The 23,804-nt window shown below is 38.9% G+C and overlaps 1 protein-coding gene across 5 annotated transcripts in view; it reads left to right on the top strand.

The window, feature by feature from the left end:
- LOC113131760 (Kv channel-interacting protein 2) overlaps positions 1 to 23,804 on the top strand; it is a 74,470-nt gene that overhangs the window by 41,222 nt on the left and 9,444 nt on the right. Inside the window, exon 2 of one of the 5 annotated variants that reach the window (XM_026309392.1) lies at positions 7,247 to 7,261. The exons of the other annotated variants lie outside the window; for them this stretch is intronic. Within the exon in view, the coding sequence (XP_026165177.1) occupies positions 7,247 to 7,261 (15 nt within the window). The remainder of the gene's footprint in view (positions 1 to 7,246; positions 7,262 to 23,804) is intronic. 5 annotated transcript variants of the gene reach the window in all.

Raw genomic sequence — 23,804 nt, 5'->3', positions numbered from 1 at the left:
GCATCCTAGCACGACTGAGTGCTCAAATCCATTTTAAGAACGTACTCGTTTTGTCGCCAGAGATGTGAAGATTCTCACTTAAATTATTGTGCTGATTATTCGCTTCCATTTGTGTTGTTGACACCTCCTGACTCGTACAGTCACAGTCAAGATAAAAAGGTGGTCTAAAAATAAACTCCACATCGAAGTTCAAGGTCAAATCTTGCACAGAAAAAACTGTTCTTCTTTGAAGATCTATATTTAAAAACTGCTTTTGCACGTGCTACCAGTTTTTTCTGCACAGGCAGTGGCATTCCAGATCAAGTTATTAAAGGAAAAGCGACAGTTGGTTTGTTGTTATTTGTGCACTCCATGTATGCTGAATAATCCCTCCGTATATCTGTTGCTTGCTTTCTTATCTCTTGTTTTCTCTGGCATCTATCCCACTGTTTTAGCTCTAATCTGCTCCATGCTGTTCACATTTCGCTCTGTCCCAAGCTGATTCAGTCAGTGCTGTAGCTTGTTCTGCCCGTCAGGTACTCCATTGTCTATAGAAGTGTGGGACTGTAACTGCAGTTTGTACTTCTTACAGTATATCAATTTCCAACATGATTTAAAGTAGGTTAAAGGCGTCACACCTTTGACCAGCCCTCTGCCTTCCTTATATGAGATACTGAGGGAAAGACAAGGTGCTAGAAATGGTATATGATTACATTTCAGTTTTCGCCCAAAGCAAAGGCTGGTGCAAGCCGTACTTTAATTGGATAGTACAGCACATCAGGCTGTTCCCGTCATCCCTAATCTCACTGAAGAAGAGCGCTATCATATTATACAGAGCAGCCTGTGATTCTTCAGCTGCTAGTAGGTCAGTTTGCTGTGCCAGTCGGGATTTCAGGTAGATACCTTCTCCTATTCCCTTCTTCATTTCTGAAGTGAAGTAAAAGCCCTTCCAGCATGTGACCTCACTTATAGTCCTGGCTCTTACCCCTCCCTGCAACTTCTCCTCCTTCACTTCCATCCATCTTGCCCTCATCCTTCTCCACTTTTTCTGAAAACTGTAAAACATCATCTCCATTTTTCATGTGTGTACACACACACACACACACACGCACACACACATACCTCATATGCGCTAAAAATACACCTCTATTAGCAGGAGTCTGAGGATGGGGGAGGTGGAAGGGGGCAAAACTAGGTGTGACACGTGGAGAGGGGTGGAAAATGAAATTTGATGCAATGTGCAGAGGAGAAGGGGAGAGACTGAAAGATAGTGTATTTTATTCTAGTGCAATAATTGGATTCTATTTTCAAAAGCCAATGTGTTTATTTATTTATTGGTTTTTGTGTGTGTGGGAAAGAAATCTAAAGAAACTGGACATTATAAATTAGTTTTACTTAAAGCTGAGTGTCTCTGTCCATGGTGCTGAAATACTACATCGCCAACAATATAGTCTTTGTCTTCCTTTTAACCTTCAACTTAAACAGCCTTGATGGCAAGTATCTGCATAATAAGGAGTGAAATTATATTGCAGTGATAAAGCTCACAGGGTTCTACAGAAACAAGATGAACATATGGGATGTGTATACACAATAAAAGTAAAAATGTATAACCACAATATGTAAACATGCCCAAAAAATACAATGGTGCTCTAATTGCCTGTGCTCAGCTTTGTCACTGCTCTCTGTATTAAGAAAGAAGGATAACATTATTCCTCCTACGCTACAGTACATCAGTAGAATGTTTAAAAAACTTGTCTTAAAACTCCTCTTTGTGATTTCTCTTCTCTGTGAGATCTTTCGTATTTAATCCCCATATATTCTTCCTTCTGTATCTTTTACCACTTAACTGTCTCTTCTCTTTCTTATTCCTTTCTATCCATCGATGCATTTATTAGTTCTTGGGGACCTTGTTTTTGGAAGAAGTGTAAATATATGCATGTTTTGTGTATTTTATTAAGAATGGTTTAATATTTGTATGAAAACGCAGTTGTGTAGCTTTAGGGCTTGTGTTTCTGAATTGACTTTAGCATTAAAGTCTAGGTTTCTGCATTGGGAATTGGGAATATAAAAAGGTTGAAAGGTTTAGTGAAATCCACTTGTTAATATGATTTGGACACTGGTGGAGTCTTGTTGCTGGATATCAGGAGGATCAATAGAATTATACTGCTCGGTTTCATGTGCGTATAAAGGAAAAATCAGTTTATAAATGACCAAGTGATGGGAGGAAATGTAGATAGAAATAGCAACAGCCCAAATAATGAACCCTGGGGAACTCTAGCCTTTAATGAACTAGAATCCTGGGCAACCACAGACAGTGTCCCATTTTAAAGACATGATTAAACCTGACCCTGAGTGTCTACCTATAGAAATGATCAGCATTATTGAACACAGAGCTGGGTTTATAATGAACCGCAGCGGAGCAGTAAATCAATTAGAACGTAAAGAAAAGCAATTTCCATATCATGAGCAGCTCAAAACCCAGCTTGAATTTTCTCATAACGGGATCCACTCTATTTTTTTCAACAAGTTTTGTCCAGGAAAGGAAATGGGTCAGTGCATACTGCTTGCTGCTGCATATGATTGGATCCCTCAAAAGGAATTAAAAACTTGTAGCTCTGTGTGTAACAATGTGCACACTATGATGAGTTTAAGAGCAGTGTAACAGCAGTGCACAACCAGTCGCTTATTAGGCATTGACAAGTGAAAAAGGTAAGTTATCGATCTGATTTTACTCCACAATTACAGATACGCCTGAGCCCCCATCACACACCCACCTTAACTTATTCAAGCTCACATATGCATGCATTCACTGAGAAGCCTCTGTCCACACACACACACACACACATCCACTCATATATATAAAGACTTACAGCCTTACAGAACATTCAATTTACACCTTAATGACTTGTTCTCAATTTTTCAGGGGAAATTTTTAGTAGTATTTTGATAAATAATTAATTTTCTAATCAGCTCTTTCTAGCCAGCCCCTCAGTCCTTAAAGGCTAACTAACTCAGTGGAAGTGTTTTTTCCATCTTTCGTTGACAAGTTCGCCTGGCAGGTGGATAAATCTACTGCTAACTATAGCCATCAGAACAGTGAAAAAAAAAATCAAAGCTAACTATAGCTATTAAATGCCTCAGGGATCACTCAGTTAAGCTCCCACCGCTGTATAGATGTGAGCACAATGAATATAGCTGATTTAATAATACTCTTAACAATACTCTTAGTTAATGCTAATAGTTAATTCTTAAGGATAAACTGCATGTTTTTTTGCATCAAGTAATGATGTCGATTTATTCCATCCATCTCTCAGCCACTCCTCTATTTTCCTCTGCCTGTCTTTCTTTCTGTGTTACACTCTTTATAATGGACAGCAGTGGACAGAACAAAGAGAGGATGCACAACAGGCCTATCCACCAGGGAGGCTGGTGGTCAGAGGCACTAAGTCTAATGGTCCCCAACTGGGACAGAGCTGTCAGTTCCACTCAGCCATCCAGGCATGAGGAGGCCAAACCTTGGACAGGCACGACCTTCAGAGACTGTGTCGCTGACCTCTAGTCTACACGACAGAGAGGGTGAGAACAAGAGAGGAAGTGAAGGGGAAGTAGGTATGTAGAAAGTGAGGCAGGAGCAGTGGTAAGAAAAGTGCACAGGTCTTTTACTGAAGTAAAGTGTAAATAAATAAAGTAATAATACTTTTTTACAAGTGAAATATTCTTTCAAAACTTTATTGAACATACAGTCAAATATACTTTAAGTATCAAAAAAAGTACTCACATCAATGTGTTGTATATTATTAGGTTGATGAATTATTGTGTTCATCACTGCTGCAGCTGATAACAGTGGAGCTAATTTTAACTAACCTATATGCTTATAATTCGAAGTACTTTACATACTTAACTAGTAACATTATAAAGTTGTAAAGTTATAAAATAAATGTAGAGGAGTAAAATTACAACATTTTTCACTGAAGTATAGTGAAGTCAAAGTATGAAGTACTGGAAAATATCACAAAATTTACTTGAGTACAGTACATGTAAATCTATTTAGTTACTTTCCACCACCGGGCAGTAAAAGGGTGTTCTGGTGAAGTGAGAAAGAGAAGCAGTGGAAACCAAACCAGGGCGAAAGAAAAAGAAGCTAAAAAGAGTTAGTACAGAGGTTGAGATGGATGTTGAGGATGTCCAGGAGTCACTAAATAATCTCAGATATTTCAAAGTTTATCCCTTTGCTCATACCTTCTTCCTCTGCTTGTTGCCCTTGGATTCCTCTCTTCTTGTGCCTGATTCTGTCACCAGAATTTATTTATTTCAGTGTTGCCTGGAAATAATCAATTCCATGGCATGTCAGGAGACATTTACAGTTAGCGTACAGCATGTTTAATAAAACAGGATTGGTGCCAAAGGGTTTCACACTAGCAGATTCAGATAAGTCACAAAAATCAAGGGGTGCTCCTTATTGATAAAGGGGTGGATTGAGTCAGATATTTATTAGTCATGGTCTTATGGTGCTCATGATACAAGACTACTAAAGACACTAGCCTGTTCTTAGAGAAATAAAGGTAAAAGTACTGTACATAAAAAGCTTAAAAACTATAAACAGACATTTGAAGTAAATAACTAAATAGGGTGAATATAACTTGGCCCTCAGACATTTTATCACCAGCATTTTTGATTGACGTAACTTCTCAACATCTCTCTTCTCTCTGTTACAGTAAATGTGTCACTTGCTTGTCATTTTTTTCAAGTGGCACTTGTTTGTCATCTTTTCCCTCTGCATCAGCTTGATGTCTGTCAGTCAGTCATGGGCTCCACAAACATGTTTGTGCACTTGTGGGTGTGTTCACAGTGAGAGTGATATGTCTCTTAGTTCAGAGGAGCAGAATGGAGGCATTCAAAGATTTTTTTTTTCTCATCACGTACAGTACACGCAGACAGACACACAAACTGTATAAGTTAGAAAGAAAAAGATATTTAATTTCAAAAACTGTCTTGTAGTGATTTTGCTTTTTAGTGGAATTATTATATTATATATCACAATTTCTGTTACCTTTAGGTATGAAAACTGTCACGTCACAACCATTAATTGCACCAGTTCCACCATTTTGTTGTCATCCTCCTCCTCCTCATGCCTACAGTCAGTCCCACCCCAGTTTTTTCACCAGGTAGTCACCTTGATGTCATCTCACACCCATCTCTCAGCTGTGGTGCGTTCAGCCTGTCCCTGTTCTCTGTTCTTCCCACTGTTCTGTCTGCTCATCTGTCTGAGTCTGACTCTCTCCATTTTCTCAGATCCAAGTCTTTTGTTCGGTGTGCATGTCTACTTGTGCACACACACACACACACATATGGATATGTGTGATCTCATCAGTTCCCACCTCCGGTTCTCCAAATCTGATTCCTCTCAGGGCTATTTATAGCTGTGGAGGCCCACTCCACACTGTGTAACACGTCATGACCCGTGTTCTTGCCTGCCTTTGTGAAAAGGGAGCACATAACACTTTAAAGCAATTTCATCAGGTTTACGTTTGCGTGTGTTGTCTTTGTAGCAGATTTCCAGGAATCTAACACTTGCTTACTAGCCATGTGTTTCAAGGGCTTTCATTAAAGTTCACGCATTCTGTGTTAACCGTGTGTTAACGCAATATATGCAAAGTCAAGTTTTGGTCCTTCCTTTTGCCTTGCAGAGCATATGGCATGATATCACATGAGCACACACATACATGCACAGCCATGCGTGCACGACTGAATAGACCCAGGGTCGTCCAAATTATGAGAAAACATATTTTCTCCCTTACCTCATCAGATTCAGATTCATCTGCACTCTTAAAGTGAACACATGAATGATAGACATATTTTGATTTTATTTGCCCACGTTTTGAGATATGTCTCTTTCTGCGTTCACTTAAATGATAATGTAATTTTTGTTATTGAGCTGACAGTAATCAAAAAAACAGAAATCTTTTTTACGCAGCTTTAGTGCTGTATATTTACTTCAGACATGGGAAAAAGTAGGAAAATGATTAGACGTAATTATCCTCTGGGCAGCAAGTGCAACTTTTGAAATAACCCCACTCTGTGTGCATGTCTGTTTGTGTATCTGCTTTGTGGAATACTAATGGGCGCCATAGCCTTTACAGCCATGATAATTAGGTTTGTCATGTCCACAAGGTCTGGTAATATCAGAAAGATGGTGCTGCAGAAATGTATGTGTGTGGTGATACACACACTGCTCTGCATTTGTAATACCATGTGAGTTGCATGCTGGATCAATGCATCCACCCATTCACAATATAATAGATATACTGGGAACACCCATCTGTTTTTACCAATTCATGGCGCTGAGTGAAAATAGATGGTACTTGTAGGTGTGTGCATGTATGGCTTTGTGTACACCCAAACCTGGGGAATTGATGCTATGTCTTGTGTCCATGACGACAGCCTTTCTCCCTGCCTCACTCCCTCTGTCAGTCTATTTTTCTCTTGCTCTCTCACTTTGGTGACAGTTGACAGGTTTAACACAATGGAGCGTTTGACTGGGCCTGGCTGTCAGAGACAATCACAGCTTTCTCTCTCCTCTCTTCTCTTCTCTTCTCCTCTCCCCTCCTCTCCTCTCCGCTCCTCTCCTCTCCTCTCCTCTCCTCTCCTCTCCTCTCCTCTCCTCTCCTCTCCTCTCCTCTCCTCTCCTCCTTCTCTAAATCATTGGTTGCATGTATTGATTAATAAACAAATTGTCCCTATGTGCTGGCATACATTCCTGACAGTCATCATGTCTGGTTAAGACTGTAAAATGTTAAATGCATTTTTATGTCTCTTCATCAGTAGCGTTGTCTTCCTCCCGTGTGACTTTGCAGGAGTTTTGAGTGAGAAGAACAGACAGATATGTCCTTTGCTATGGGTTAGATCAGTTTTTGCCTTTTTATTAGCTGCTGAATCAGCATAGCATCATGTCCATGTGCTTGTTGTCTTTGTCCTGTTGTCCACTGAGACATTCATTCTGATACTAAGGGATGGGCTTCGGGCCAAGCAACAGTATTTATTCTTAACTAGACTGGTGTGAGTCAGGCAAAATGATGCATTCATGCAGTTAGTTGCTTCAACAAAGGTGCTGACATAGAAAAGGTGCTGCACACGTAAGTAGGAGTTTGCTTTGTATTCTAGCAGGCCAGTACTGTGTGCTGCTAAAGGTCATTTTAGAGGTCGTGTACCTCTAATGTAAATTAAACCAGTGACTCTTCACTTATTGTCTCACCTGGGTAAACACCAGGCCACCCGGCTATATGTCAGACTATATACATGGCTCACTTAAAGGACCAGCTGATGAGATGGTGCTACAGACTTGGCACCAACTCAAAACTGCTGCATTGTTTTGTCAGTTTAATGGATATGTAAGGAACAATTGAAAGTCACATAAAAAAACCCTAGATCCATCTACCAGAACATTTTCTGCACATTCTTGTCAAGAAGGAGCTAGAGACAGAGCATGAATGTTGAAACACCTTGAAACATACTGTGTGTAAATGCTTTAATCTACACTGGCCTCTAGTGGAGGTTAATTGAAGTTGCACTTGTTTTTACTGAACATTCAGTGACTGGTGAGAAAAGTGTATATTTCCATTTTCTGTTCTCTAATTATCAAAACCAAAAAAATCAGAGGAAATTATTGTTTGGTTTTCCTCCCGATCATCAGCTGCCTCCAGTGGTAATTCATGTTGAGGAAATTAAACAAGTCTATTCTTATAAATACCTGGGAGTTATGATTGATTCTACTCTTTCAAGGATTTCCCATGTAGAATATATTAGTAGGAAGGTTCAGTAGCTTATTAATATTCTTCATAGGCTTAGATTTTACTTCTATTACAAACCCCTTTTTTAGTCAGTCATTCAGTGTTTTGTTGTATTGTTGGTTTAGTAATTTGTCTGTAAAACTAAAAACCGAATGATATAATCAAATCCAAAAGTGCTCAAAGATAAAAGACCAACTTTTGGAAGGCATTTTTTCAAGTAGCTCACAACAAAACCATGCTCAGACTAGTGAGCAGCATTTCTTCAGACCCCACTCATATGTTAAGAGGAGAATATCATCTCTTGCCCTCCAATAAACCTTACAGAGTCCCTCAGTTTAGAAAGAACAAACAGAAAAACTCCTTCATTCAGCTGCTCAATCAGCATCAGACTGGGACTTTATTAGATCTAAATTTAGAGAATATTGTTTTGCTATGGTGCATAATCATATAATGTGACATAAATGTAATTTTGGTAGTGTTTTATGTGTTATACATTGTGATATATGTTTTGTTACATTATAGTATTTTATGTATTTATGTTGCACTTTCTGATGGTGTGGCCCTGGGATGCAGAAAGATTTTTAGTATTTAACTGACAATAAAATAAAATGTATTATATCAGATCATATCATGCCATATCGTTGTTCCTGCTATTCCTCCAGCCTGTTTTTTTCGAATGCATTTTCACCTCCTATATTAGCATACAATTAAGACTCAGTCCTGTGTTTATTTTTTATTTTGTAATTCTCCTTCCTCTCTCACATTCTGTTGGTCTGTCTTTCTACCCTCACAACCTTCTTCCCCATTCTCTTTCTTCTCTCCCAGTAGCTTTCTAGCCATCCACCACCTGCTCTCTGCCACTGTGAAATTCAAAGTTCACTCACTCTGCATTTGATTCATTGTATAAATAATATATTGTTTTTTTTCCAACCCTGCAATAGACTGTCTTTGTAGATTTGTGTTGAAGAGTTAAAAATTGGAAATTTCCTGCATTCTCATCTATATTTCCCTTAACAGCTGTGTTGCCGTTTACTGTAGCTGCACTTGTTGTTTGTTTGCTGTGCTGACCCACCCGTGTTGTTGTTCCACATGTATTATATGTTGCCATGGGCATAACAGCAGCAAATATAACAATAGCGTATAATAAGACGTGCAGAGACGGTACATAACTGAATGACATAAAGGGCCTCATTTACACCCACTGAATAGTTAAGTGATAGTAGGCAGATTTTTTTTTGTAAACCTTCACAATAGTAGCTAGATCATGAGTGAAAACCCATACAGGCCTCATCAAAACAGGTGATGCATGGTGACATGTTTGTTCACGTGTATGGGTCCACATAGTACATGGGGAAAACCATTATGTGTGTGATTACGCCCACAGAAGGAGGAGAAACTCAGCTGAGCCACTGATGATCTCTGAATATAGCTGCCTCATAATGCAAAGTCCAGTGAAGTCCATAGTCCAGTGATTGTGGTCACTCACCTGTATAGGTTATGTCAGCTTTAAAGTCTGTGGTCATCCCGAACAGCTCTGAGGAGGTCTTTGGAGGGTTTTATGTATTTGTCATCCTGTTAATATTCCCACTGTCTTACTGGCTGTTTATGAGAAGAGGTGAGTGGCACTTTCTAAAAGCAGGATTATAATGTTTATGACCCCATATTGCATTTTTTTATTTTATTTTTTTACTTTAGTAATTAGTGCAAAACTAATATTAAAATTATTACAGCAGACTAATCAGAGAAGAAAAGTTGAAAAGAACATTTTTATACAGTACCAGTCAAACGTTTGGATGTTTCTCATTCAGTTCACTAGTGTGTCTAAACTTCTGACTGGTAGTGTTTGTTTATTTAGATGCAAAATAAGTATTGGTGCTTCAACAGACAATACTGTTATAGAAAATAGATGTCCTTATAATATGTATTGTGTGAGAGCATAGGTGTAAGGTAGTGTTCATCACTGACTGTCTGATAAAGGGTTAATAGAAGAGAGTCAAAAAATGGCAATGGTAGTTAATGAGAAAATATGAATTAAGACAAATGCTTTATGCTTTGTCTAATTTGGTGCTGTAGCGTCTAAACTTTGCCCTTAGTGCCCACTAGATGTCCCAGCTGACCCAGGATCAAAAACTGCTACCTACTTTAGATTTCCAGTCAAACTGTCTCTTTCTCCACATTGTATTATATTTGTATTGATCGTCTGTGGGGTTCGGCTCAGTGTGATATAGTGTGACTACTAAATATGCCATGTTTGGCCAAACATCTCTCTTGCTATTGATTGCAAATGTATTCTGCACGCTCATCCAACTCCTCCCATGATGCCGTTGTGTATGGTGAAATTACTATGTGTGACAGCTGGAGAGTGAGCTCGAGCTCAGTAATCATAACAACTTTCTTCACCTCCTCTCTACTCTCAGAAGGAATTTATCATGTGTTCCCATCATTTTGTGTATGTGTTTGTGTGTGCGTTTGTGAGTTTCTCTCATAAGCACGATCGGTCAAGCTTAGATCAATAGTCATGTTCTCCAATTAGCACATTCTGTGGATTAGAGAATGTAACATGCAAAGATCAATACAGCAGCACTCAGGCGTAGCAGTTTAGCTTAAATATTCAGATCAGAGACCCACGAATCCTGCTGCTGCTTCAAGTCACCATCTATGTGACGTGAGCTGACAAGGCTCAAATATCAGATCGCTGTTCACCATTATGTTCCCCTGAGGCCTTAAGTTTGACATATTAACACATAAATACTGAGACGTTAGTCAGTACAGCCATTCACCTCTGTCCCATGCCATGAACAGTACAATAGAAGAAAGGTGAACAGCACACTCCACAGTTAAGCACCTATCAACTGGCTAGCTTCCCTTCACAGCTCACAGCATCTCTTACAGTATATTTAGCAGCAGAAGAAATTGGGAAAAATCGATAGAAGGCTGAGGAGGAAAGAGAGGAAGTCAGATTGTTGGTATTTTGTTTTTAGAGCAGACTGACTCTGATTGTTTTAGATTATTTATTATTATAAGTCATAGCTGAGAAAAAAGAGTGGGTGTCTAGAAAGATTGCTTGCTTTTGGCAGACTTAATTTGAAATGTCCCAGCAGGTAATACATTGCTCATTTCATATCAGACATCACTGTTAAGTTATTTGGGTCAGGAAAGGAATTTAAATATCATCCATTACTTGAAAGAACTATCAATTAATTGGACAAAAAAAAAAAACCTGCAACAACCTTCCCTTAATCTTCCAAAATAACTTTACCTTATAGTGCTGATATGGAGTAAAGCGAATGTTTACACTACTGCAAAGTATGTTAGTCAGGATAAAGGTACTGTAGGTTAGGAAAAGTAAAATGCACTGTTGTCTGGAAGGCAGTTATTGTCCTGTGGCACTGTAGTGTGAAAAAGGTTAAAGTGATAACTGTTTCTGCTCATTAGTCAAATCTCCAGAGAAACTTTTTGAGTTAGACAGTAAACGGACCTGTTGCACTGAAATTTCAAACTTGATTGAACTCTCAGATTAGTGTGTAATGTTAGTCTTTTGCGGAAAGAGTAACATGTCCTTCTCGTTTTTATAAATGTAGTGAAAAATAAAGGAGAAAATAGCGAAGGAGAATAGAAAAGGAGAGGAGGACACATCTGCAGATCCAATTTTCTGTCGTGACAGCCAGAATGAGGTGAAAAATCCACCAGGAGAGAAAAGATGCTGAAGGGTAATAAACAATAGACAATAGATGTCTCTTCCCTCTGTGGTTTGCTACACAGAAGGATCTGACCTTAGTCGCTCTTTGGTTTGTCCTTCCTTTGTTCCTTCATGTCCTGTTTCTGTCTGTCTTTTCTTACTTGACTCTCCCCTGCCATCATATGTGATACAACTTGTCTTCCTCCCTTTTTCCCTCCATCTCTGTGTCTCTCCCCAAATGGCAGCTCTTTAATAAATGGGTGGGCAGGGAAAGCATTGTTAACCAAGTAAGTATTTGCCTGTCTCTACCTATTTTCAGACTGTGTGGTTCAGTATTTCTGTGTTTACATGTCTGCAATTGGAGCACAGCTTTGAAACAATCAGTATCCATTACTTTCACAAAGTGAAGAGAAAAACTGCTGTGGCGTAGTGTTTGCTTTCACACCATATCTGAATAGTGACATCATACATTACTGTGGTTCCTGTGTGAGTTTTGTGTGTGAGTGGGCATCATTGTGACCCACATGGTTCTTGGTGATGCTGTGTTTGTGTAACAGACGTCTCCATAATGAGACATGCTGCTGTAAAGCCCAGGAACTGGAATGTCAACAAAGAGAAATAACAGCAGAAGTGACTGCAGACAACATACATTTGTCAAACCCCTTTTTGTCTTGCCTTTCTCAACCTTTCCTCTCTCCAAAGATACAGGCGGGTTACACAGTTCGAGAATAAGATAAAGAGGAAAGATACCTTTTTCCAATTCTGTTATTTTTGTAGCATGGGGTGAAATGATACCCTCACTGGGATTAATACTGGGAAGAGCTGTGCATCGGATAGTGGCTAACAGTAGCAGCCTGCCGAGTTATTTTTAATAACTGTAACAATTACATTTTACTCAAGGATTAAAAATAACTACTTACAACATATACTTTTATTTTTGTAACTTTCTCATCTTCTCGTGCTCTTTGCAGTTCTACTTTCATTTAGGGACTGTGCAAAATCATTTGTAAAGAGAAGGTTAGTTTATATTTTTGAGATGAAGGAAAACTATGGGGGCAGCATGGTTAGCACTGTTGCCTCACAGCAAGAAGGTTGTGGGTTTGCAACCTGGCCTTTCTGTGTGGAGTTTGCATGTTCTCCCCGTCATGGTTGTGTGGGTTTAATGCTTCCGGTTTCCTCCCACAGTCCAAAAACATGTATGTCAGGTTGATTGGTGACTCTAAATTGCCCATAGGAGTGAGTGTGAGTGTGTGAGGTTGTTTGTCTCTATGTGGCCCCGTGATGGACTGGTGACCTGTCCAGGGTGTACCCCTGCCTTCCACCCAAAAGAGAGCTGGGTTAGGCTCCAGCAGGTCCCTGTGACCCTGGTTAAGGAATAAACGGGTATAGAAAATGGATGGATGGATGGATGGATGGATGGATGGATGGGTCATAAAAGGGAATTTTGTCATATAAAGGGATGTTGTGCTTCATTTTCCTCATCAAAGTGGAAATAGCTGCTAATACGTGTGATTTAAAAAATTCAGTACATGTCCCTCTTAGTGATTTTTAATTGTTACCTTTAGCTAAAGGCTGGGCCTGTTATTTTCACTAGCCAACGTAATCTTAATGAATCACTTTCATCATCATATCCGCAGCAGCACTACAGTGATGTACCTGTAAATGTGTAAGATGAAGTTTGATCCCCGCTCTCTTGCCCCAATTATTTTCAGACTGTCCCTTATTTAAGCAGATTTTCAATCAAAAACTGGCATTTTGATATTACTGTGCAATTAAAATATTGCTTTTTTTTTAATTAGCCTTAAGTTGTTTTCCCTCAAAAGGCCACTGCTGCCTGAAAAATCATTAACTTTCTGACTACTCACTACTCAAGTGAGTAATGAGTTTTGTAATGTGTCAGATGGAAACAAAACAAAACAAAACACAATTGATTTCATCCAACAATTATCTAAAATTACCTTTTTAATGTCCAATACACTGCTTTTAACCTTGAACTGTGGGATACTTTGTTTTTCATCATGCAATATAAAATGATCACTGAATATAGTGTAAATAATAGCTTAAAAAGGGCAAACATGATGTATGGTGAACAGTGAACCAGTTTAGACAAATCCCAAATGTTTCATTACAACAAACAGATTACTAACAATTTCTAAATTGTCAATAATTTCAAGAGAGGTTTATACTGAATGTCAGCGTGCCATTTTGGTGACTATACACGATGAGCTGTTAAACAAAATTACTTTCAAATAAGGTTATTTTGTACTTGGTTTTAGTATAACTGATGCATTTTACCTCAGTAATATCCACGTCATGTAACAGGGCTACTTTCTCACCTGCTCCTGGTATATCTGACAGCTATTTTCAAAACTGATTTCAAACACAATAACATCAAGCAGCTACTGTGCGTCTCTAAAAAAAAAAAAAAGGCATTTAGGTCTGATTGTTGTTCTCATTTCTGATTTGTCATTCCAGATTTTTCACTTTCTGTACCAAAGCCAAATATCCGTTAAGCTTTGAAAGCAATATATTTAAAAAGTTAATGAGGCATCGCATCGACTGGCGGGCATACAGGCTGCAAAACAGATGTGGTGTTCTCCATACAGTCAAAACACACATATGAGATGGGACATAAATATATTTTCTTTCCATTAGTTAAATCTGGCTTTAAACACTCTCTTCCAGTTACCAAGGAAACCACATTAGGCAAATCAATGAAGGTAATGTCACAGGAGAGGGAGGGCATACCTCAACTCTCTCATCCCCAAAACAATCTCTGGCTTGCTATGTGTCTGTTTGTGTGTGTGTGTGTGTGTCTGGTCGAGTCTCTCTCTCTCTCTTTCTCTCTCTCTCTCTCTCTCTCTGTTAGTCCGATTCCCTTTCTCTCATTTTCTATGCCATCTCCTACTCTTCCTCTCCCTCTCTTCTTTATCTACTGCCTCTCCCTCACTCATTCCCTCTTTCCCCCTCACAACACTCGCTTCCTGACAACCACTGCCAAAGGACTAGCAGACGCAGCACATCCCCAGATTCCATCACTCGACGGGGGCCTGGTAGAGGAAAGAGGGAGGAAAGGAGAAGAGAAAACTCTTGAAACTTTAACCCAGGTGTTGCAACAATCTGGAGCTTTGTGTTTCAGCCTGCAATGTCAGCAGTATGGCCTCCACCATGGGATAAAAAGAGCTGATTGGTGTCGGAAGAGAAACGCTCATCAAGCCAAACCAAACCATCGGTCACTTTGTTTTATTTTCCATTGTAGCTGACAGAATATTTTGCTAGTCACTTTTAAGTTTTAGATTGGACCCAGGTGGATAAAAGTGCAGTAGGAAGAAGACTCGGTCGGGCTAAAGTTTGACAAACTGTTCAGATTAGGTGCAGTTGGGCAGATTTTGAGTTGCTAGCCCGGCCCAACACGACCTGGCTTGGTGGTGCAGTGCTGGGCGATGATAGACAGTGGTCTCTCAAAATGTTGAGTCTGGATGGCTTGGAGATGATTGCAGTGCTGGTGGTCATGGGTCTCTTCATCAAAGTCCTGGAGCAGTTTGGGATGTTTGAACCCGTCGGTGGGGAAGGTAATGGATTTTTCTGTGAGATTTGTTGGTTTAATAACAGGACAGTTATTGTACAGTGAAACGCGAGTTCAGAGACTCTAAAGGTGGCGTGGGTGTAAAATGCATGTGCATGAGCTGTTAAACTCATCTGCAGTGCCCATTCCCTTTGGTCCTGAGTGGGCTGCAGTCCTGTCTGAGGGTTTGGGTTTCCAGTGCAAATGTGGGCCATGCAACACTCTCTTTCACACATACACACGCATTCACAGACACACACGCGCACAAAGTAACTTTAGCTGTGTGAGGCCTTCCTCTGCCCCTGGGGTGTGTGCTTTTACCCTTTAATCAATAACACTATGGACCGAATGGGTCTGAGTGCAGTGTAGAGGCACTTGTCTCACTGAGTCTCAGTACTCTCATTAGCCTATTGCCTTAGTATGGAGCTATAGTAAGAGGGTAAATATGGCTCATATTCTTTGCTGCAGATCATAAGTCAGCATGTTTTTGTGGTTGCTTTGGCCTGATGTGATTTGATAAACTCAATTCTGTTCCAAAGTGTTTCAGTAAATTAATTGTTCTAATTCAATATAATTGCAAAGAGACAGAACTTTACAGAAGCCCTCATTGATTTGTTGTAAAACAGCTGTCCATCAATTAAAAGGTCAATCCACGTATGTCATGTTTAATTATAGTTCAGCTAAATGAAACATTTTCTAGATTACACATTTGTAGTACTTAAAATAGCACTTACCTATAAAACAATGGTTGATTGAACATGTCCTTCTTTTTCTGCTCTGGCTCACCCCAAAGATCTGTCAGGGCACACTAAGGCCTTGTTTAGCTTGTCTTATCTGGATGACCCATGTTTTGTCCCTCCTAAGTCCAATCTATTTAACTTGTTCACACTCGAATATCTCTTCCCTCTTAGTGACAACAGGAAAGATGGGATTCTTATCTCCATTCTCTGTTTTTTCTTCTTTTCCTCATTGCTCCAAAGTGACCTGTATATTCCAACAGGGTCTTACATTTTCTTCTCATGAATCTGTGGTGATGCAGGTCCTCTCTCTTTTTGAGTCACAGTGTAAAGGGCAGACATGCATTTTTCTCAGTTAAAAAAGACTGCATAGATTAAACATTTGCTGCTTTTTTGTGGATGCTATAGTATAAGAGACACTCTTAATCCCTGATGCACCCACTGGCCTGCACCCAATAGTCAAGGTGCCAACAGCTCTGTCATCTCACAAAATTTCACCTTGGAAACCTACAGTTTATGTTATAGCACTGCACACACACACAAACACACATCTGCCCTTGTGCATGCACAGAAGGCTCCATTTATATCCCCATTATACTGAGCATCAGTCTTCAGCATTTTTTGATCATACTTTATTAAAAATGGCAGATTTAATAAGTTGATATGTATTTGTGCCAATTCCCTTCTGAGTACTTAAGCTAATGAATTTTCTCTTTAATGGAGAAACTTGGTCCAGATGGCAGAATGACTGTATTACTCAGACTAGCTGCAGAATCACGTTCTCGCTGAAGGGCTTGGAATCGATGCACACTCCATATAAGGGCATGTGATAAACACTTTATATACACATGATTCCTTCAGTGTGTGGGTTATGCTTATGCAACATACTGTACTTCCAATATATTTACAATACTGGTAATACTGTTATGTGAATGGTAAATTGATCTGTCCCAGGCTTGTGTTCCTGTGCAAAACTGACACAGAATCTTCATTCATAACCATTGGTAAAGTGTCCCCCTCCTATGCCAGCTTTATTCTAATAATATACACAGATGCTTTCATTCTGCATGATCTTTCTATTATAATAATTATAATGTGAAGTCTTGTGTTGGCTGCTTGTGTGGAGGTGTGTCTATCTCAGGATATCAATCTGTTGACATGCACTTAATAGTTAGCGCTCACTTTTGCAGAACCCTTTAATCACATTCACTTGACAAAAACAACACAAACATTAAAAAGCTTGGAGGGGTAGTTTAAAAGTGTGGACACGTTTCATTGACCACCAAGGGAAGGCCAGTTTTGGTAGATAAAACAAAGGATGAAATATTAATTGTGGTTGAAATACTCTCTCGTCTCCTTCGTGCCAGACTCATACTGAGTCATTTTCTGGTGATGCAGAGCGAGACAAATAAAATAAAGAGTCTGTGAGACTCTCATCACTTTAATGAGTTGTGTTGCTGACCTTATGCGTTTGGAACACACACATATACACACACTGCGTGCACATGCATTTTTTCGTTTCCCAAGAGAAAGTTAAAGAGGGAGAAAAATGGATAGAACTGGATGTGTGTGTGATGTAAGATGCATACACTATGTGTGAGGTGCACTCTTGTCTGGAAATTTACAAGACTCTGATAGATTTAAGGTTAATGGCTAATGGCTGGAGTGTGTTCGAGTGTGTTCTTTAGAAGTTTATGAGGTGGAAACTGAAGAGCTGTTCAAAGGGATGTGTGGGCCTGAGAAAAGAGTTTCTAACACAGTGGTTTCTTCCACCTTTCCCTTGTTCTGAAAACATTTCCTAGATTGTTAACTTTGACTTACTCAAAATAGAAATCTCATCTGAGTGTTTTGTAGCAAATACATTGCTTTATTTTTACCCACTTCCAGTCACTGAGATTTACTTCTTCCTGTCTCTCAGTGGATATATGCGACTAATTAGGAGCTACTTAGAAGCTCAGGCCTCAGTTTATTGTGGCATTCCCTGGCAGTCACTGCTTGCATGTAAGGTGTTGCAGCTGACCATATGCACCACTTCTTGTTCGACCTTTAAATTTAACTGGCCCAGATGTCAGGGCTGTGTTCCACTGCTGCTTCTGACAGGCCTTTGATACTCTGATGTCTCTCCTTGATTCATATCAACTCATACCTGATTTAGCAGTGAGCTGTGAGCCTTTAGAATCTAATCATTTACTTTTCACAGTCACGTTCTACTTTTCTCCTTCTGTTTGATCTATGTCAGGTAACTGGAAATCAGAAGTGAGTGTATAAGAAACAATATTAAACTAATTTGGTTTAGACTGCTATGGATGACTCCAGGTTATTTTCAGAAGACATTGATTTATATGGACTATTTTAGATGTAAATTATATAATTATGCTACTTTATGTTTTTATGTCAGTTTAAAACTCTCCTTTTAGCTCATCTGCTTGTGACTTCTTTGCTATACAGAGAAAAAGAATTTAAACAAAATTTGTCATTCAAAAATGATGGTGAATGTTTTTCGTGAGGAAGATCCTTTATAGAACAACTGCATAGCCTAGAATAAGGCTGAGCTTCAGGATATTTAGCTATAGCCAGCACTGTGTGTGTGTGTGTGTGTGTGTGTGTGTGGAGAATGAGACAGTATGACCGAGAAGGATAAGTGCATGTAAATTGCTTAGCGGTCAACAGAGGCTCCATTATGTGCCCAAGCATGCGCGCACACACACAGACACACTGACAGGACACGTCCATCTACTCATATTAGAATTGCCCTTCACTAGATAGACAAGTTAATGTACAATAGTGTCTTTGTGTGGGTGTGGGTGTGTGTGTGTGTGCGTGTGTGTGTGTGTGTGTGTGTGTGTGTGTGTGTGTGTGTGTGTGTGTGTGTGTGTGTGTGTGCAGTCCATTTAGAATGAGCTGCATCCCTAAACAGACTTTGTCGGGGTCTGAGGACATTATTGCTGCCAAATCTAATGACATTATGTCTCAGTCACCTGTAGTACTAGGCTACCTTGACTTGCAAAAAAATTAGAAATGTCACCTGATGATATTTACAAGAATGTTTTTTTTAAATATTTTCCAGCCAAGGAACCGTGATTCTATTGTGGTGGAGAAAGTGGAATTAAGGGCAACTACACAGACATATAGTGACTATCAGTGGTTTGGACAACAAGTATCCTGGTGGTGGCAAACTTTATAAACAGTAATGAAACTGCACTGGGTTTGGAGGAGACTGCCCTTGTTGTCCTTGTCTGAGGCTCTTCTCTCTCTGCCCCTCTGATGACTAGATCCTGGGACACAAGAGAATAAGACAGGGGATATTTAATACACATCTCTCTCTATCCTCTGCCACCCCTCTCTCCCTGCTTCTCTATCTTTCTCGGTTTGTCTCTCTGCCCCTCCTTCTGTCATTGTCTTTCTCTTTCCTCTAGCCCCTCTACCCTCAATTTGAGTTTAGCTGTTGTGTGTGTGTGTGTATGTGTGTGTGTATGTGTGTGTGGGTGAGAGACTGTATTTGTATAGCAGGTGCTCTGTGGATAAAAGAACAGAAGTTGTTGACGTTCCGCTGCGCTTCCTCTGACACACGTCTGTAGAAAGATGATAACATTGAGAGTAAACTAATGAATTCATACACACACACACACACACACACACACACACACACACACACACACACACACACACACACACACACACACACACACACACAGAGCCACACACACGCAGCCCTGTGCTCAAAAATATCCATTACAAACTTCACAGAGTTTGAAGGATTTTCATTAACACAGCATCTGAATCTAAAGAACTTTTCTAGTATGTACAATAGTTTAAAGTGTAAATGTTCCAGCAGTCTGTAGAGTCACAGTTGGTATTTTGTGTAAGATACTCAAGCTGTTTGCAGGCAGTAGGGTTAAAATATTAATAATAGAATATGATGGTTTTACAGCCAGTTACAAGAAACAAAACCATTATGTGGTATCTACAATTTTAAAGTCACCTGTTAAATAGCAGAATAGCAGCTTTTAATATCAGTGTTTTTAATGATCACATTTATTTAAAAAGTAAGGCTTACTAACAATCCATTCAGGTATTTAAATTAACATTGTGCACACAAGGTATATCAGAAGAACTTGTACAATTGTACTGTTGCAAAAAATAAAAAATAAAAAATCTAAATTAATAGATAAATTCACATTTTTTAAGTCTTGTGGTGATCTATCAAAATCATAGTCCTTTTCAGTACAACCTTTCCTTTTTGTGTTGACTATCCTCCCCATCAGATACAATCTGGTAATTGTACTTAATTTATTCTCTTTGGACCGCTGAAATCTCACATTAGTTAAAAATAACCTAAAGAGACACAGTTACACAGACACAGACACAGTATACAGCATAGCGCATGTATGCAAGTTATTCCTGAAAGGAGCTGCTCGTAACTAGGCTAACTACATTTCTAGTAGTTTTTATTCACAGTTATGTTGCTTACTCAAGATGCTGAATGAAAATGTGAGTTGAGTAAAGTTTCATGTGTCTCTCTGACTGAAAACAGCGTGTTCTCTCCCTCTCACACTGTTTAATCTTTTTTTATCTCTCTCTCTCACACACACACAGTATTAACAAGGGCACACAAACCTTGCAGCAGGATTCACCAGTCTAAAACATTTATGTTGAGCAGACAGTAGCTATTATTCACACTGTTTTACAACAAAGGAAAGCTTCGGGCTGCTGTCATACTGTCATTGATTTAGCTGCCAATTTGATCTTTATTCATGGCTGTATCCCAGAAAATGTTTGGGATACTTTGCTGGAGCTGGCTGCCAGCTAGTTGAATCCAATGTTCCACTGTATTTTGTTCCAACATAGTAATGTTTTGTTTGGCTGGAACTTGTGTTAACGATATCTTACTTTGTAACATAGAAAATCTGTTAAAGTTTTTTAGTAAAAAAAATCTTTCAGTAGCTGAAACCAAGCCTTTGGAGAGCTGTGAGTCAAACCCTGTCGTCTACTTTGATTTTTTTTTTTTTTTTTTTAGCATCGATCCATTCAGGATGTTTACCTGATTTGGCTCCTGGCGGGAAACAGCACAGCCGAGTGTTTATGATTTGATGGAAATAAGCTTCGAGGGCTGTTGTGAGCAATACTAACCCAGTTTAGATTGACTGCTTTACACCACTTAAAAACAAAGGAAGCATGTTTAAAAAGCATGAATGCAGCCCAGAAATAAAACAATATCGCTTTAATACACTTTAGGCTGATATAGTTTTGATTTTAAACAGCAAATAAACATGAATGTTTCAATAGTGTGTGAATGAGTGTGTGAGCGTGTTGAAAATAGTTAATGCCTTGTGATCTTTCATTACCCTCCCACTGCTAGTGTGGGCTCTGGTGCTGAATTTAAATGAAGGACAATAACAAAGAGAATAGCTGGAGGTGAACAACATTGTTGACTGGTGTGCTTCTAATCGAATGTCTTACCTGGCACTGCCCTCTTCAGGTGTAGAAGTTAATTGCCACACTATGTGTTTGAGGAGGTCAGGAGTTTTTGTCCTTCTGCGTCTAAGACTCGACACCGTGCCAGTACCTTTGGTTTTTGCTTTGATCTGTGTCAGAAAATAGAGAAACCTACTCATTCTAATTCCCCAGAGATCAAACTGACATAATAAATGTCGTGAAAACAACAGTCCTAAATACTGTTAATTATCACAATTTTTATATCTGTTTTCAGTTCTATCAATCATACAGTAATTCCGGCTCTAGTTTGTTGTATACAATGTATGTCATTGAACTGCTAAAAAAAAACTAATGTTTGTAGGTTTATTTTAGAAAAAAACACTAACTGTATTCTTTTTGGGCAAAAACATTTAATCAACCATTTAAAAAGTTTACTGAAAGTCAAAAACACAATCAATAATTTACAGTATTCAAGTTCCACAGACTCAGCAGGCTGACAGAAATGGTTGTAAATTATGGATGTAAATGATTTAAATCCTTGTTTAGCAGCAATGTCCACCTTTGCTTTATGTATTTACAGCTACCTCTAAACTTTAGTTATTTTTCATTACATGTCACATAAACATGTATGCAAAGTGAGTGTCTAATTTTCAGGATAGATCCCGTTATGTACACCCTACAGAAATAATTTGTTACGTCTTGATTCTTCAAAAAAAAAAAAAAAAAAATAGCTTTGATCCCTCCATCTCTCCTGATTGTGTGCAATCTGAAAACTGTTCATTAACAGCTCTCTGTAGTTTATGCTGAAAGGACTCAGCCTCAGTAGAAGGGATCTGTTTTTGTCCCACATCACAGTAGTAAAAATATCCTCTAAAGCTAATGATCTATGCAAATAGATCTCTTCTTTCACTTATCTAATTGGAAACACACTAGCCAATTTTGAGCACCATTTGTCAATGACCTCCTCTGTGTCTCCTTGGCTGCACACACACATACACACACACACACAATCCCCCTCCTCTCTCTTAGACATTTTAATCAGTTTTGAGAGGAATAATTGCCCAGGTAGACGTCTAAATATGGAGGTATTTCAATTACACTGTGTGTCTGGCTTCAGGCAGAATGTTCCTCACAGAGACTAATCAACTAAGATTGATTAACCTAACATTTCATTACTAAACAGTGTGTGTGCATGTGTGTCTGCATATCAGTGAAAATGTCAAAATCTACCTTAGATGTACATTCAGGCAAGAGAATATCTGTCATTTTATCAAGATCAGAACGTCTCTTGGGACAGATTACAGACATCACTGTCTCATCTACACTTTAGGTTCAGATAAAGATATTTGGCTCAGCTGAAGGAACTTTGTTGCCCTTATAAGACCTCTTGAGGTGATGACTATAGGTCAATGGAGGAGAATAAACATCTAAAAACCCCTCTGGTTTTGTACACTCACCACTGGCCTGCTAATTATATCACACACACTCTCAGTTACTAAGCAAATGCAGCAATGCTTTCACACTTTTGGACACAGACTACACAGAGTTTGTATCTGACATTCAAATGACAGCCATCATGTGAAGAGTTTGATCCCTGTGCATGTTCACAGTTATGGATGTGTTTTTGTTGTTTGCCTAACTTTAACACCCAGAGAAGCTTTCCAGTGCCACAGATTTGGTGATTAGTAGGTCAAAATACACACTGATGCTAAATTTGGTTGACAGCATGACTCCAGGGATGGCAGTGTCAGTCTGTTGACTTGTCTGTTGCTCGGTGGCCACTAGACTGATTGATACGTTATTTTCTACACGTATTCATGGTCCTTGGAGACTTTGATGAGCCCCTGACTTGTCCTCTGATTTTTAACAGTCTTAAACTGTCTTATTGGATGGATTGCCATCAAATTTCATGTGTGGGATGAATTGTAAAGATTTTTGTAAACCATATATGGCCATCATTACTTTAGGACAACATTTGAATATACATCTCCCTATTGGTTTATCATCAAATACCTACAAAACTACTGACATTCAACCTCAGCTGCACTTTATTTTTATTACTGATAGGCAAAGGTTTGTGTGACTGTTAAGATCAGCTATTGTAAGTATAGACTTACAGAGCTTCTAGCATCAATACTCTTGATTCTACATCTAAATGTATTTACTTTTTTATTAAAACCATGACAGTATATTCAGTCTGAATATTTCTGATTAAAAACATACTCACATAGTCATTTAAATGTTGGATGAAATGGGAAAAAAAGGTTAATGTAATCCAATCATCTAAAAAAAACTCAACATTTCAAAAAACATTTCAACCAAATTTAGCCCACCTCAGTTTTACACTATCCTAGACATCTAGACATCTTTTGACCTACAAGTCGCCAAATCAATGCATTCAAGGTTAGGATCTGCAGTGAAGTAAGCTAAAAATTTATGTTGCCATTATTAGAACCAACCAAGATAACAGGAACAAGTTCAGAGGTCAGTGCCTTACAATATTCCTGGAATCACAGAGCCGTCATGTCTGAGCAAAGTTTGAGGAAACAAGAAAAGCTAAAGGGGAGAATTTTTTTGTTTGTTTGCTGTATATTGATCTTACATTTCTGTCTCAGTATATG

This window comes from Mastacembelus armatus, chromosome 15 (assembly GCF_900324485.2).
Source record: "Mastacembelus armatus chromosome 15, fMasArm1.2, whole genome shotgun sequence".
Classification (NCBI taxonomy): domain Eukaryota; kingdom Metazoa; phylum Chordata; class Actinopteri; order Synbranchiformes; family Mastacembelidae; genus Mastacembelus; species Mastacembelus armatus.
Note: the sequence above shows the minus strand (reverse complement) of the source record. Positions and strands in the feature narration are given on the sequence as shown.